Source organism: Dasypus novemcinctus, chromosome 15 (genome assembly GCF_030445035.2).
Source record: "Dasypus novemcinctus isolate mDasNov1 chromosome 15, mDasNov1.1.hap2, whole genome shotgun sequence".
NCBI classification, from domain to species: domain Eukaryota; kingdom Metazoa; phylum Chordata; class Mammalia; order Cingulata; family Dasypodidae; genus Dasypus; species Dasypus novemcinctus.
In genome coordinates this window covers 19,952,942-19,970,939 of record NC_080687.1, presented here as the reverse complement: position 1 = coordinate 19,970,939, position 17,998 = coordinate 19,952,942, and the positions used below count along the sequence as shown (strand labels likewise).

General features: G+C 38.7%; 1 protein-coding gene across 2 annotated transcripts in view; it reads right to left on the bottom strand.

The window, feature by feature from the left end:
- Window positions 1-17,998, bottom strand: part of PCID2 (PCI domain containing 2) — a 92,550-nt gene that overhangs the window by 31,978 nt on the left and 42,574 nt on the right. For both annotated transcript variants that reach the window (XM_058276385.2, XM_023586657.3), the window contains 2 exons: window positions 5,015-5,069; window positions 3,608-3,711 (listed from right to left, as the gene is read on the bottom strand). In XM_058276385.2, the coding sequence (XP_058132368.1) occupies window positions 3,608-3,711; window positions 5,015-5,069 (159 nt within the window). The remainder of the gene's footprint in view (window positions 1-3,607; window positions 3,712-5,014; window positions 5,070-17,998) is intronic.

Below are 17,998 nucleotides of genomic sequence, written 5' to 3'. Positions count from 1 at the left end.
GACAATAGCCCAATTGGTTGAACCACATCCATTTCCCTGTATTATCATTTTAAAAGGCTGCACTAACTCCAAAGTATGGACTATTGGGACTTATTAAACAATCTTCTAGTTTTGAAAAATTATTTTTAACTCTTAAACATTTACTATTTAAAACGACAAATTGTGTAAAAGTGATTAAGGCAACAGATAATAGTAGGTAATCCCTAAGAACAAGCATGAGGGCCTAGGGCCATGTGGAAAACTTCATAGGAATGCCTCAGACCAATGGAGGGCAATGGAGCAAGCAGTGATTACAGCATCAAAACACTTAATGAGAAGTATGCAATGTACTCTTGTTACTACCAATCTCCTACAGTATATTAATGTGTTATTAGTACAAGCTTTTTTGGGATATAAATTTGGCAAACGTGGCCAATCCAGCAGAATGAACAAGTTTCTGGAGAGACGTTCAAGATGACAGAAGTATGGTCATGTCAACAAGTTAAACTGGGCCCCGTCTCCCGTGGGCACCTCCCACTCTAACTCTCTGGAGGGTTCAGGGTGGTTAGATTGTTCCTCAGCTTCCTTCCATGATAACAATAAATATATCAGATAATAAAACTCTCCTGGAGCAGATGTAGCTCAAGAAGTTGAGCACTAGCTTCCCACATACAAGGTCCTAGGTTTGATCCCTGGTACCGCCTAAAAACAAAACAAACAAAAAAGCTAACTCTCATTAAGGAGTGAATGTAGCTTAGTGGTTGAGTGTCTGCTTCCCATGTACAAGGTCCTGGGTTCAATCCCTGTTACCTCCTTTAAAAAAAACAACAAAACACTCTCCTGAATAACAGTTATAATGGTGACTTCATTCATGTGTAACCATGGACCAAACCAAACTGATTCATTTCTCTTCCTGGATATACAAACTAGTCTACAAAATACTATTTATATAACAACATAGCTTCCTAACCTAGGATTTGTCTCACAAAACAAATATATATTAAGTACATACCATGACAAAATGAAGAACAGCTAAGGGTAGGGACTTAGGAGATACAATGAACTAGGTTTGAATACTAACTCTGCTTCCTAGTACTTACATAATCTAGTAGTTATTTAATCACCCTTGATTCATAGTTTCCTCATCTCTCTAATGAGAATAAAAATATCTACCTAATGATATTCTAAGGATTAAAACACTGACCTGGGTTTCAATACTAACTCCGCTTCCCAATATTTTCATAATCTAGTAGTATTTAATCACTCTGAATCTTAGTTTCCTCATCTCTTTAATGTGGATAGAAATCCCCACCTAATAATGTTCTAAAGATTAAAAGAGATTATAGGCTTACAGGATTTACATAGCACCCAGTAAGAACTCTATAAAGAGACACTAGGGCATTTAGGGTACACATATATTGCTGTGTAGGAATATGCAATTAAATAGAATTTCAAGTATTCATTTAACAAATACTTTTGAATGTCTACTAAGATACAAGGGATACTAGGGTGAAAGAGACATATGTGCTCATGGACTCTGCAATCTAATACATGTTAAATATATAATCTTGCAAATAACTACTTTCGGTAAGTGCAATGAAAGAAAAATATAGTCTGCTATGAAAGTTTATAAAAGGGAAATCTAATTTACTTTGTAAATTGTTCAGTGGTGAGGTTTCGTAGAGGTAGTAAAATTTAAAATGAATACAGATAGTCACAAGAAGAAATGGAGAGAAAATTCCAGGCAAAGGAAACAGCATGTTCAAAGGGAAAGTATCTTGATACATAAAGGTATCTTTAGAAGTCCAGCTTTGGTTAAAATGTTTTGAAGTATGGCTAGGTGGAGAGAAGGAAAATAGTCATAAGAAATGAGAAACTGGAAAACCTTCTGAGAACAGTAGTTTTTGTTGTTCATATATGGAGGGCTTTGCTTTACATTTCTTTGCTTTACAATTTCCTAAAACTCAGTCAAGCAGATGTGTGATTGTTATGGACTGAGTTGCGTCTGCCAAAAAGATACGTTGTAGTCCTATTTCCCAGTACTTTGGAATATAACCTTATTTGGAAACTGGGGTCATTACACATAGAAATAGACTAATTAAAATGAGGTCATACTGGAGTAGGATGCACCCTTAATCCAAAATGACTGGTGTCCTCATAAGAAGAGGAAATTTGGACACAGAAAAATATAGAGAGAACACCATATGACAAGAGAGGCAAAGAACATCCTGGATTGCTAGTAGACCATCACCAGAAGCCGAGAGAGATATAGAACAGATTTCCCACTGTGAACTTGGAGGAAGTATGGCCCTGCCGACATCCAGACTCTTTCAGATCTGTGTAATCTCTGTTGTTTTAAGCAAACCAGTTTATGGTTCTTTGTTATGGCAGCCCTGGGAAACTAAGACAATGACTATGTGATGGGTGAAGAGATGGGATTTTGGGGAAAAAATGGAAACTCCAACATAAAATCATATAGAGTCTAGAATGAAAAAATACAGTATCTGAATAAAAAATGAATTAAAGAACAGATAATTTAAAGCAGGTCAGTACAAATTATATGAAATGAAGGGAGGAGAAATAAGTAAATAAACAAACAAATAAAGCACCAGTGACCTATAGCATAATATCATGCAGTCTAATATTCATGTATTTGGAGTCTTGGAAGAAGAGAAAGAATGGGGCAGAAAAAATGGTTGAAGAAAGAATGTAAAAGTTTAAAATTTTTAATTTAATAAAATAAAATCAGGGAGTAGATGTGGCTCAAGCACTTGAGCACCTGCTTTCCACATAGAAGGCCCTGGGTTTGGTTCTCAGTACCTCCTAAAAACAAAAAAACAAACAACAAGCAAATAAATGAAAAAACTAACTCAGGGGAGCCAATGTGGCTCAGTGGCTGAGCGCTGGCTTCCCACATACAAGGTCCCAGTTTCAGTTCCTGGCTCTGGTACCTCAAAAATAAATTAGTTAATTAATTTAATTAAATCAACTTACAGGTCCCAGAAGCCCAATGAACCCTAGACACAAAAAACACAGAATTAACTACACGCAGGGTCAAATTACCGAAAAGTCATAAACAAAGGAAAATATAGACAGAGGAAAAGGACCCATTTTATATCAAGAAATAACAATGAAAACTAACTTATCATCAGAAACAAAGGAAATGAAATGAGATGGCATTTTAAGTCATTTTAAAAGAAAAAAATTAATCTTCAATGCTCTATCTAGCAAAAAGATTCTTCAAAAATGAAGATAAAATAAAGACATTCTCAGAAAAATGAAAGCTTATAAGAATTCACTGTCAGTAGACCTGCACCAAAAATAAATAAATAAATAAAGGAAGTTCTTCAGGGTAAAAGGAAATGATGCCAATGGAAACTCAGATCTACAGGAAAGAAGAACTCTAGAAATGGTAAATACATGGGTAAATGTAAAAGACTTCTCTTTTACTTCCTTTACAAAATATCTGACTATTAAATAAATATAACAGTGACTGTGGGGTTTATAATGTATGTCTAAGTAAAATACATGACAACAATAGAAAGGATGGGAAGGGACAAATGAAGACAGGAATATTGTTTGAATACAAGATTGATAATATCTTATAGTCTTCCAAATCCTTACTTACGTGTCACTGGCACAGACACGAAAACAACTCATCAATAGTTCAGCTGCTTTTTCCAACATGTCCCCAACTTTGCTTTTTCCTTTCTTTACCAATTGTTGATCTGCCTAATAGAAAATAAGAGCATTTATTTTTATTTTCCTCTAGATTCCTTAATTAAAAAAGAAAATCCCAGCACAGATAAAGCAAAAATGGCTACAGTGAAGAGTCAATGGCCAAATGGCCCATTTCTGGAGAAATCATCACGTCTATATTAGAATATTTTTTAAAAATTGAGAGATCTACAGATTATCTCACAACTCTTCCACAAATCAAATCTCTTCAACTAATTTAGGCTAATAAGTTATTCCTATTTTTTTAAACCAATATTATATGGTGCTGTATAACTAAGAAACTTTTTAAAAACCTGTCACTGAACTCTTTATCTCCTATGAAGGGCTAGTGAAAACCCTGGAAATAAAAACTTTTGATAGATACTAAAGTCATTACTACATTTGAGCATTCTGTTGTTTGCAGGAGGACAGTCTTAGTTAAAGAAGAAAGAACCTGTTTTCTCCCACCCAAATTCTCTATTACAGTGGTTCTCAAAGCATGGTCCTGGAATCACTGGTGGTCTTCAAGATGCTTCCAGAGGATCCACAAGCTCAAAGCTATTTTCATAATAAAGACTTTTATTGAGGCTTGCAGTGTGTATGACTGTTGGCATTTCTTTTAGGTTTCTTCAGTCCCCAGACCAGAATACAAAGGAGGCCAAAAGGAAACAGAGAGGTCATTGCCATGTCTTTCCTTCAGTCTGAGTCTACTTCCTTCTCTCCACTCTTCAGAGTCATGTTTTCTTTTAAAACTTCCTGGGTTTTTATGTTAAATAGGAAGGAATCAGAAGGACTGTGACTACTCCATTTTGCCCAGAATCAGAAATCATCAATAATTTTTAAAACTGCAAAGGAGTTCTATAACCAAAATGAAAGGTGCTGCTCCAAAACTGGTTTATGCTGATCCCGAAGGGGAAATAAACTATAAAATCCAGGCTCTTTACCTCATCATACCAGAGAAACCCTGAGCTACTGCATGAATCTACATTAAGCTGAAATTCTTTAAAATAAGGTTAGGCCACATCTTTAAGAATAAAAGAAAGGAGAATTATTGATTTGTTATTATTCCACTCCCCTTTTCTTAAACAACTACCGGCCATAAAGGGCTGGTCATATATAGAAACATCTTCCTCTACACATACAGTTCAAAACCTTCACAAATGTTTATATATATCTAGTCACAACAACCCAAAAAGAATTAGCTAAGCCATCCCTTATTCTTTAACTCTCTACACCCGGATACATCCCAACTGCACTTATTCCTCAACATATATAGGGTTTTAGTTTCAAAATAATAGTGAAAGGAAATTAAACTTACATTATTGGCAAATACTCGAAGGTCAAGTGCAACTGCATACATAATTGGTAAAGCCCTGTAGGGTCAAAAAAGCAAAAATATATGAAGAGGTTATGAAGTCAGAGATTTCATCACCAGAGGTAAAAATAACGATCAACACCCAGGAGGACTCTCCAGAATAGGAGTTCCCCTTCCCTTCCAGAAATCTGATTGCTACTGTTTCCTTTCTAACTTTCCATTCAAGGCAGGCTGCAGCTCCTGGACTTCTTGATCAACATAGAAGCCAAGCATTGAAATGCTCCACTCCCAACTCCCCAAATGACGCTCCTAGGAGACCCTGAACTTCCTCAAAGGCCTAGACGCTGGTCCATCAATGAGTCCTAAACCTGAGACAATATCTCCTCATGCTTTCTCAGTACATCCTCCTTCCCTTCTACCCCACTAATATCCAAATTTCTCCAATAAAAAAAAATAGATTCAGTTCAATAAGATTTCCTAATAGAAACCACCAGAGTATTCAATATATAAAGCATCAGAAAACAATTTTTAAAAATCTACTTGGCATAGTAGTCTTTCATGTGGAAGATGAATTAAAAAGGGGTAAAGTTTTTTTTTTTTTCCCAATAAAAGGTATTGCAAGCCTTTTTTTGGTATAAACAAAAATACAAGTATTTACCTACAGTTTCTTAATAAAACGTAAGTTATAAAATTAAGAATTAGTTTGGCAAGAAATTTAAAACGGCCAAATAATTATGGATTATAATACGCCAAAATAACTGTACTTTATCTATGTCTTTTATCCCAAATTTACAGCCAAAATCAAGCTCAAAATTGAAAAGTAAAGAAAGGATTGTGGGACAATGGCAGAATAGAAAGCTCCAGGAATGTATCACCCACTAAAATAACTATTGACGTGGTAGGAACTAACTGAAACAACTATATTGAACCTCTGGAGTCTAGTGGAACACCTGTGCAGTATACAAGCAAGAGGCTGATAAATCATGGAAATACCAGTGAATTTCACCCTCCATGCAGCAGTACCATTCTCCCATCCCACTACCACAGGATAACCAGTAGTGGGATCCACTGCCCTGCCTCCTGATGCACCTGAAGGTGCCAGGATGGGAAATAAAGGCCTAACCTCCAAAATCTGAGGGTGTGTAGTCTGAGTGCAAACTGCTGCAGTTGATCAGCTATTTCAGATGGCTAGGGGCCAGCTTTGAAAATAGCCACTGCTGCCCAGGTAAAGGCAGCAGAAAAGACTTAAAGACAGTACCTTTACTCAAATCTATGGAAAACCATTCAAGGGCTGCAGTAGCTAGGCAAGTGCTAAAAAAGAAAGAGAAAGAAAAAGAAAAAGAAAGGAAAAGAAGAGAAAAGAAAAGAAAGAAAAGAAAAGAAGAAAGACCCACAGCTTTAAAGGCAGTAGGAGAAGCTCCTGGTACCCTTGCTGACCTCTCCCCAACACCCTCCCTGGAGGGGTGTGAGCCATCCTGCATCCTCACTATGGGAAATCTATATCAAAACAAAAGATGGATACAAACTTAAGGAACAGACAGCCTAGGGACTAAATCCCAGAGTTAAGACTTAAAATATTAACATGTACAGTATGCAACAAAAGATTACAAGGCAAAGAAACAGGGAATGGGGAAGCAGACTTGGCCCAATGGACAGGGCGTCCGCCTACCACATGGGAGGTCCACGGTTCAAACCCCGGACCTCCTTGACCCGTGTGGAGCTGGCCCATGCACAGTGTTGATGCATACAAGGAGTGCTGTGCCACGCAGGGGTGTCCCCCGCATAGGGGAGCCCCATGTGCAAGGAGTGCACCCCATAAGGAGAGCCGCCCAGCGCAAAAGAAAGTTCAGCCTGCCCAGGACTGGTGACACACACACGGTGAGCTGACGTAACAAAAAGAAACAGATTCCCGGTGCCGCTGATAAGGATAGAAGCAGTCACAGAAGAACACACAGTGAATGGACACAGAGAGTAGACAACTGGGGGGTGGGAGGGACGAAGAGGAGAGAAATAAATAAAATAAAGAAACAGGAAATGATGGCCCATCCAAAGGAACAGGATAAAAATCTGGAAAACGTCAATGAAGAATATCAAACAGTGACTACACCAGACAAAGATTTTAAAATAATGATCCTCAATATGCTCAAGGAGTAAAGGAAAACACAGAGAAAGAAGTAAAGAATATCAGGAAAACAATGAAACAACAATATGAGAATCTCAAAGAAGTAGAAAATTTAAAAAGGAACAAAACAGAACTACTGGAGTTGAAAGCCATAATAAATGAAGGAAAAATTCCCAGGAGGGTTTCAAAAGCAGATTGGAGCTGGCAGAAGAAAGAATAAACTACCTTAACAACAATACATTTGAAATGAGACAGGCTGAGAAGAAAAAAGAAACTTAAAAAGCTAATACAGGGGATGTGGATTTGGCTCAACGGATAGAGTGTCCACCTACCACGTGGGAGGTCCAGAGTTCAAACCCAGGGCCTCCTGACCCATGTGATGAGCTGGCCCACGTGCAGTGCTGATGCATGCAAGGAGTGCTGTGCCACCCAAGGGCATTCTCCACATAGGGAAGCCCCATATACAAGGAGTACGCCTCATAAGGAGAGCCGCCCAGCGCGAAAAAGAGTACAGCCTGCCCAGAAGTGGCACTGCACACACAGAGAGCTGACGCAGCAAGAAGATGCAACAAAAAGAGACACAGATTCCTGGTACCACTGACAAGAATACAAGCGGGCACAGAACAACACACAGTGAATGGACAACGGGGGGTGGGGGTGAGGAAGGGGAGAGAAATTTAAAAAAAAAAAGCTAATACAGGGAAGTGGCTGTGGCTCAAGCAACTGAGCTCCTGTTTACCAAAAGGAGGACCAGGGTTCAATCCCAGGGACCTTCTGGTAAAAAAAAGAAAAAAGGCATGCCAGACCTGCATGGTGAGGTGCAAGGCCCTTGCTCAGTGAAGCAACACACCAAAAAGACAATGACGCAACAAGATGGGGGTGGGGAGGAGCTAATACAGGACAACTAGCAAGATGGCAGCTGAGTAAGGAGCTCCTAGAGTCAGTTCATGCTACAGGGCAGTTAGTAAACACCCAGAGCTATCTGAGGCACCTGTTTGGGATCCAGGAGCCCAGAAGAGCATCCTGCAAAATCCTCGAAAGAAAGGAGGAGGAGACGACCCACCTGCAGAGAAGATTCATAAGTAAAGCACTTAACATCACACAGGCCCATCCTCCACTGGTGGCAAAAGCTGCCTCAGGAGCTCTTCCATGGCTGGAACTGGAAGTTTCACTTCCCAAAAATGGGGGAGGAAGAGATGGTTGGGCACCAACTTCACCTACTGATTAGTAAACTCAGTGGGCTAAAGTATAATACTAAGAACAGCTAAAGTTTGAACCTGTCCAAGCCAGAAAGAGGCCAGTAGCTGCCACTTTAACTCCGTCTCTGGCATGAGGGAAAGCAGGAGGGACTGAAAAATCACAGTGCTGGTAGGGACTGGCTTCTTTCCATCCAGATTGGACTGCAGCTCTAGCCTAAGCCCCAACCTGTCTCCGGCATGGAGGAAGCTGGGGGAACCTGGGCCAGCCTCTCTGGGAAAATATAGGCCACGTCAAGGAGACTTGTGATCTTCTTACTCCGGTGACGCAAGCAGCCATAGAAGCTATTCCGCGGCTGGAGTTGGAAGCTCCATTTCCCAAAAACGGGATGAAGAGACAACTGGCCACTGACTTTAGCTACTGATTAGTAAATATGACTGGCTGAAGTATAACCCTAAAAACAGCTAAAGTTTGAAGCTGTTTGGGTCAGAAAGAGGCTGGTAGCCACCATTCTGACTCCACACCAAGCATAAGGGGAAGCTGGGCTGACTGAAAATCATTATGGTAGGGACCAGCTTTTCTCACCCAGATCTGCCTGCAGCCCTAGCTGCAAGACAAATGCAGTTATTTTGGACCCACATGGCATAGATTGCTACCCACACCTGCAGCTCCACCCCTGCCCTAGGCAGGGGAAGAAGGGGTGTGAATCTTCATCAGTCTTTCTGGGCAATTACAGTCTAGGCCTGTACGACTCAGATTATTACACACAGATACAGCTCTATTCCTACCCCTAGCAAAGGGGAAAGGTGGGAGAAGATTCATTGTTCCCTGGGGCAATGTAGGCAGCCTGAGCCTCCACAGCTTACAAACCAACTATATCCTCAGCTCCCACTATACAACCAGCAAGGAAGAAAGAGCAAGAAAGTGTGAAACTAAAGAAAGAAACAACACCCAGAATACATCAAGTAACCCAGATGCCAAGATACCAACAAAAAATTACAATCCATATGAAGAAACAGGAACATATGGCCCATTTAAAGGACCAAGATAAGCCTCCAGATGACATAAAGGAGTTGAGACAACTAATCACAGATGTTCAAACAAATCTCCTTAATAAATTCAATGAGACAGCTAAAGAGCTTAAGGATATTAGAAGATATTGGATAAGCACAAGGAATTTAAAAGCATACACAGAAAAACAGCAGATCTCATGGGAATGAAAGGTGCAATAAATGAAATTAAAAATACACTGTAATCATATAATAGCAGATTTGAGGAGACAGAAGAAAGAATTGGTGAACTTGAAGAAATGGCTTCCAAAAGTGAACATACAGAAGAACAGATGAAAAGTGGAACAAGGTCTCAGGGAACTAAGTGACAGCAAGAGATATGCAAACATGTGTGTAATGGGTGTACCAGAAGGAGAAGGGAAGGTAAAAGGGGCAGAAGGAATATTTAAAGAAATAATGGCAGAAAATTTCCCAACTCTATTAAAACATAAGGATCTGTGTCCAAGAAGCACAACATACTCCCATCCAAATAAATTAGAAGAGACCAACTCTGAGACACATATTAATCAGAATGCCAGATGCCAAAGACATAGAGAAAATTCTGAGAGAAAAGCAATGTATAACATATAAGGGATACTCAATAAGATTAAGTGCTGATTTCTTATCAGAAACCATGGAGGCAAGGGAAGCGGATGTGGCTCAACTGATAGAGCATCTGCCTACCATATAGGAGGTCCAGGGTTCAAACTCAGGGCCTCCTGGCCTGTGCAGTGAGCCAGCCCACATGCACTGCTGCCACATGCAAGAAGTGCCATGCCATGCAGGGGTGTTCCCCACCTAGGGGAGCCCCACACGCAAGGAGTGCACCCCGCAAAGAGAGCTGCCCCACGTGATAAAAGTGCAGCCAGGCCAGGAGTGGCACTGCACACATGGAGAGCTGCAGCAGCAAAATAAAACAACAAAAAGAGACACAGATTCCCAGTGCCACTGAGAATGCAAACAGACATAGAAGAATACACAGCGAATGGACATAAGAGAGCAGACAATGGGGCGGGGGATCCGGGAAGGGGAGAGAAATAAATAAAACAAATCTTAAAAAAAAAAAAAAAGAAAGAAAGAAACCATGGAGGCAAGAAGACAGTGGCATGATATATTTAAAATACTTCAAGGGAAAAACTGTCAGCCAAGAATCTTATATCTGGCAAAACTGTATTTAAAAAATGAGGGCGAGTTTAGAACATTCACAGATAAACAGAAACTGAGGGAGTTTGTAACCAAGAGACAGGCTTTGCAGGAAGTACTAAAGGGTATGAAGGAACAGAGATGGCTCAGGCGATTGAGCACCTCCCTCCCACATAGGAGGTCCCAGGTTTGTTTCCCCAGTGCCTCCTAAAGAAACAAGGAAGATGAGCAGACATAGCCAAGTGTGAACAATGGGGGGTGGGGTAGGGTAATAAATAAATAAATCTTTTAAAAAGAAAGGAAAAAAAAAAGGAGTGTCTTGCCAAAAGCCCATTGTGTTTCTGTAAAGGGTGTGCTATAGTCTGAAAAGAAAGAACAGGAGAGAAAGGCTTGGAAGAGAGTCTAGAAATGAAGATTATCAGTAAAAGAAATAAAGTCTCAAACAAATGGTGAAAATAAAATATGACAGATAAAACCCAAAGGTCAAAATGGGTGAAAGAAAAACTGCCCTTACAATAATAGCATTGAATGTTAATGGATTAAGCACCCCAATCAAAAGCCACAGACTGGTAGAATGGAAAAGAAAATATAAGCCACCTATATGCTGTCTGCAAGAGACTTACCTTAGACCCAAGGATACCAAGAGATTGAAAGTGAAAGCCTGGTAAAAGATATTCCATGCATGCAGTAACCAAAAACCAAAAACCAAAAAAACCCAGAGTAGCTATTATTATATCAAATGAAATAGACTTTAAAAGACACTAGTAACGTGCAATCTGAAAAGGAAATCAGGAAAAAAAATTCCATATACAATAGTGCCTAAAAGAATCAAATATTTAGGAATAAACTTAACCAACAACGTAAAACACTTGAATTCAGAAAACTACAATGTACTATTTAAAGAAATTTTAAAAGACCTAAATAATTGGAAGAACATTCCATGCTCACAGATTGGAAGACTAAATATCATTAAGATGTCAATTCTACCCAAATTGATATACAGATTTAATGTGATCCCAATAAAAATTCCACCAGCTTTTTTAAAGTAAATGGAAAACATGATTATCAAATCTCTTTGGAAATTTGCCAGAAATGTCTTTAAAATAGCCAGAAATGTCTTTAAAAGGAAAAGTAAAGTTGGAGGACTTTCATTTCTGGACTTAAATCATACTACCTAACTACAGTGGAAAAAAATAGCATGGTACTGGCATAAAGACAATACATAGACCAATGGAACTGAACTGATGATTCAGAAAGAGACCCTTATATCTATAGATAAATGATTTTTGACAAGTCTGTCTAACTCACCCTGGTCAGGCAGAACAGTCCATTCAACAAATGGTGCTGAGAAAACTGGATATCCATAGTCAAAAGAAAGAGGACCTCTATCTCACACCGTATACAAAAATTAACTAAAAATGGATCAAAAACCTAAATATAAAAGAGCCATAAAGCTTCTGGAAGAAAATGTAGGAAACATCTTCAAAGCCTGGTGGTAGTTGGTGGATTCTTAAAGGAGATAAGAGGAGGACTAAGATGGACTACTGTTGTATGACTACTTCACTGTATGTAGAAGTTTTAATTAACTTTACTGTAAAAGTATGGAAAAGTACAGAGTTGATGGTAACACATTATAGTGAGTAACAGCTGGCTTATGAATGGGAATGTGGTTGGAAAGGGTAGTCTAGGGATGTAAATGTCAACTGAAAGTTAGCTAAATAACCTAGGAACTGAATAACACCATAAACCCAGAGGTGGATAAGAATTGTGGTTAATAGTACAGATGCAAGAGAGTCCTTTGTGAGCTGGAGCAGATGTACATAACCATTGCAAGGTGGTGGTGGGAAGGTGAAGAAGCATAGGAAAAATACAATTGCAGTGACTGATGGACTGTGGTTAAAAGCAATACTGTAATATTCATGCATCTATGTCAAAGATATACTGTGTTGATAATGGAGGAGTATGGAAAAAGTGCACCAAATGTAAGCTATAGCGGTAACAGCCTGATGATACTATCTCATAATCTGTAACAAATGTTCCACCGCAGTGTGGGGTATGTGGACAGAGGGCTGCTGTATGGGAATTCTGCACATGTGCATGATTTTGTAAACTCACAACTTCTGTAATAAAAATATATTTAAAATTCAAAAAAAAATTTTTTTAAGCTAATATAGCCTAAGAGATTTATGGGATACCATCAAGTATAACAATATATAAATAATTGGCATCCCAGAAGGATGAGAGAAAAGAGGCAGGGGGAGTGGATGTAGCTCAGCTACATCCACTGCTCAGGTATGAGGTCCCAGATATAATTCCCAGTACCTCCTAAAAACAAACAAATAAACAAACAAACAAAACCAACTCTCTCTGAGGAACAGACTTATAATAATTCAGAGGTTGAGTGCCTCCTTCCCAGGTATGAGGTCCTGGGTCAATCCCCGGTACTTCCTAAAAGAGAGAGAGAGAGAGAGAGAAAGAGAGCGAGAGAGAGAGAAGGGGCATAAGAAATATTCAAAGAAATAATGGCAAAAAACTTCCAAACATAGGAAAAGACATGAGCATGCATATCCAAGAAACCACAAGAACCCCAAACAAGACAAACTCAAAGAGCAACATGCCAGACACATAGAAATCAAAATGTTGAAGGGAGAAATAGACGGTTCTACACTAATAGTGGGAGACTTTAAAATACCACTTTCAATAACAGAACAACTAGGCAGAAGATCAATAAGGAAATATAAGGTCTGAATGGTACTCTAAACTATCCAGACCTAACACATCTATATAACACTTCACCTAAAAGAAGCAAGACAAACATTCTTCTCCAGTATACATGGATAATTCTCCATGGTGGACCATACATTAGGTCACAAAATAAGTCTCAGTAAATTCAAAAATATTGAAATAATTTCATGTATCTTCTCTGACTACAATGGAATGATCAGTAACAGAGAGAAAGGAAAATTCACAAATATGTGAAAATTAAACAATGTGCTCTCAAACAACCAAGGGTCAAAAAAGCAATCACAAAGGAAATTAGGAAATCTCTTGAGGCTAATGAAAACCAAAAACGTTATATCAAAACTAATGGGATGCAGCAATGGCAGTGCTGAGAGGAAATTTGCAGCTCTAAATGCTTAACATTAGAAAAAAAGGAGGGAAGCAGATTTGGCTCAATGCATAGAGCATTTGCCTAACATAGGAGGTCCAGGGTTCAAACTCAGGGCCTCCTGACTTGTATGGTGAGCTGGCCCACATGCAGTACTGTTGTGCTCAAGGAGTGCCATGCCATGCAGGGGTGTCCCCTGTGTAGGGGAGCCACATGCACAAGAAGTGTGCCCCACAAGGAGAGCCGCCTGGTGCAAAAAAAGTGCAACCTGCCCAGGAGTGGCACCTTGCACATGGAGAGCTGATGCAGCAAGATGACGCAACAAAGAGAGACACAGATTCCCAGTGGCGCTGACAACAGTGCAAGTGGACAGAGAAGAGCACACAGCAAATGGACACAGAGAGCAGACAACAGCCGGGGGGGGGGGGGGCGGGGAGAGAAATAAAAAATAAATCTTAAAAAAAAAAAAAGGAAGAGCTCAAATCACAGACCTAACCACACAACTGAAAGTCTAGAAAAATAAGAGCAAATTCAATCCAAAGTAAGCAGAAGAGGGAAGTGCACTTGGCCCAATGGATAGGGCGTCCGCCTACCACATGGGAGGTCCGCAGTTCAAACCCCGGGCCTCACTGATCTGTGTGGAGCTGGCCCATGTGCAGTGCTGATGTGCGCAACGAGTGCTGTGCCATGCAGGGGTGTCCCCCAGCAGGGGTGTCCCCCGCGTAAGGGAGCCCCATGTGCAAGGAGTGCACCCCATAAGGAGAGCTGCCCAGCGCAAAAGGAAGTGCAGCCTACCCAAGAATGGTGCCACACACATGGAGAGCTGACACAACAACAAGATGACACAATAACAACAACAAAAAAAGAAACACAGATTCCCGGTGCCACTGATAAGGATAGAAGCAATCATAGAGGAACACACAGAGAATGAATATAGAGAGCAGACAACTGGGGGGGGAGAAGGGAAGAGAAATAAAAATAAATAAATAAATCTTTAAAAAAAAACAACAAAGTAAACAGAAGAAAAGAAATAACAAATATTAGAAAAGATATAAATGAAATAAATAATTTTTTAAAATATAGAATCAATGAAATCAAAAGTTGGTTCTTTGAAAAGAACAATAAAACTGACAAATCCTTAGCTAGACTGACAAAGGAAAAAAAAGGGAGTGGATGAAAATAACTGAAATCAGAAATGAAAGACTACTGACCTCATCGAAATAAAAAGGACTATAAAAGGATAATATTAACAACTGTATGCCAACAAATTAGATAGCCTAGATAAAATAGACAAATTCCTAGAAATGCTCAAACTACCAACAATGACTCAAGAAGAAACAGAAAATCTCAACAAACCAATATCAAGAGATTGAATCAGTCATCAAAAACATATCAACAAAGTAAAGCCTTGGACCAGATGGCTCATTGGTGAAGAATTAACATCAGACCTGTTCAAACTCTTCCAAAAATTGAAGAGGAGGGAACACTTCCTTACTCATTCTATAAGGTCAACAATCACCCTCATACCAAAGCCAGATAAAGATACCACAAGAAAAGAAAATTGGACCAATATCCCTTATGAATCTAGGTGTGAAAATCCTCAACAAAATACTAGCAAACTAAATCCAATAGCACATTAAAAGAACTATACACCATGATGAAGTGGGATTTATCTCAGGTATGCAGGGGTGGTTCAACATAAGAAAATCAATCAATGTAATATACCACAATAATAGAACAAATAGGGGGAAAAGTTGATCATCTCAATTGACACAGAAAGGTATCTGTCAAAATCCAGCATCCCTTCTTGATAAAAACAGTTAGAAAATTAGGAATGGAAGGAAACTTTCTTAATATGATAAAGGGCATATATGAAAAATCCACAGATAACATCCTCGTGAATGATGAAAAACTGAAAGCTTTCCCTCTAAGATCAAGAACAAGACAAGGATGTCCACTGTCACCCGTTATTTAATACTGTGCTGGAAGTTATAGCCAGAGCAGCTAGGCATGAAAAAGAAATAAAAGGCACCTAATCTAGAAAAGAAGTAGTAAAACTTTCCCTATTTGTAGACGACATGATCCTATATACAGAAAATTCTGAAAAATCCATTAAAAAGCCACTAAAGCTAAGAAACAAATTCTCAAAGTGGCAGGTTATAAGATCAACATGCAAAGACCAGTACACTAATGATAAACAATCAGAAGAATTTTTTTTAAATTCCATTTACGATAGCAACTAAAATAATTGAATATCTGGGAACAAATTTAACCAATATGTGAAGGTTTTATGTACAGAAAATTACAAAGCATTGCTAAAAAAAAAAAATTTAAGGAAAGTCTGTTCATTTGCCAGTTGAGTCAAGAATCTCAACAGAGTTGTAACACCTAAACTCCAGTTCATTGTACTCACCCAGGAAAACTAACAAAAGGATGATGATGGACAACGCCCATCCCAAAAAGCAGAGTATCTACAACTGCAAGCAAGACAGTTCCATTTATCTGCCTCATGGGATCTAAGTCCCCTCTCAATCAGAAACAAAGTGGGTATCAACACCCAAAAATCCTCAAGATCGAGGAATGACCAAACGTAAGGGGAGAAAATGCAACTATGGACTAAAGTAGACTTATTCTAGTAATGGAAGAACTTGTAACATTGATATATGCTTCTGAGGGGAGGGAAAGGGAAGAATAGGTATAACATGGGGCATTTCTGGAACAATGGAATTGTTCTGAATGACAAATACTGGCCATTGCATATTTTCTCAAAACCTATAAAAAATGTGTGGTGCATAGTGTAAGCTATAGACCATAGTTAGTGGCAATGCTTCAATATGAGTTCATCAATTGTAACAAATATACCACCCTAATGTTGTTTGGGGAAAAGTGTGGGAGGGGGAGGGGAAGGGTATATAGGAATTACCCTACTGTTTCAATGCATTATTTATTTGATCTAAAGCTTCTTTAAAAATAAAAATTTAAAAATGTAAACTCGGTACACACACACACACAATTATCTATGTCTATTTAAAAAAAAAAAAAAAAAGAAATCAAAGAAGACCTAAATAAATAGGAGGACATCCATGCTTATGGATTAGGAGACTAAGTATTGTCAAGATGTCAATTCTACCAAAAGCAATTTACAGATTCAAAACCATCCCAATCAAATTCCAAAAGCCTTTTCTGTAGAAATGGAAGACAATCATCTAATTTATATGGAAGGGTAAAGGGCTCAAAAGCCAAAACTATCCTAAAAAAAGAAAGAAGTTGGAAGACTCATATGTCCTGATTTTGAAACTTATTACAAAACTATAGTAATCAAAACAGCATGTTATGAGGAGTGGATGTGACTCCAGCGGTTGAGCACCTGCTTCCCACATGGACCGGTCCCTGCTGCCTTCTGAAAACAAACAAAAACAACAAGGAAACAAAAAAACCAACTGGGGAGTTTATGTAGCTCAATGGTTGAGCACAAGCTTCCCACATGCAAGGACCCAGGTTGAATCCTCAGCCCTAGTACCTCAAAAAACAAACAAACAAACAAAAAAAAAAACAGCGTGCTAAGGTTTAATCTGTGCATAATGGGTAAAAAGTTGTTTGGAAATGTTTGGAAATAAATAGAAATGGTAAAAGCATATCATAGGATTTATAATTAGTAGCACTAACATATGGGTATGACAGTGGTTTGGTTTTTGTTGTATGCTTTTTGGTTTTTAGAGTAATGAAAATGCTCTAATAGTGACTGATACGATGAATGTACAACTCTGTGATTATACCATATGCCACTGATTGTACACTTTAGATAAACTGTATGGTTTATGAACAAAAAAATAGGGTGGTTTGGGGGGAAAATACACCAAATGAAGATATGGACTATAGTTACTAGTAATACTTTGATGATGCTCTTTCACAATTTGTTACAAATGTTTGACAACAATGCAAGGTGTCAGTGGTGGGGTTAGGTATGGGAGCCCTGTATAATGTTATGCATTTTGTTTTGTAAATTCACAACTTTTACTATACAGTTATTGTTTATGTATGTTCATGTATGAGTGATATACTTCAATAAATTCTTTTTAAATTAAAAAAAAAAAACAGCATGCTATGACACAAAGACAGACATACAGACCAATGCAGTCAAAGTGAGCTTTCAGAAATAGACCCTCACATCTATGGACAACTGACTTCTGACAAGGTTGCCAAGTCCACTCAATGGGGAAAGAGGTTTCTTGTACTAATGATGCTAAGAAAACTGGATATCCATATGCAAAAGAATGCAGAATGACCCCTATGTCACACCATATACAAAAATTAATTCAAAAAGGATCAAAGACCTAAATAAAGAACCACAACCATAAACTATCCAG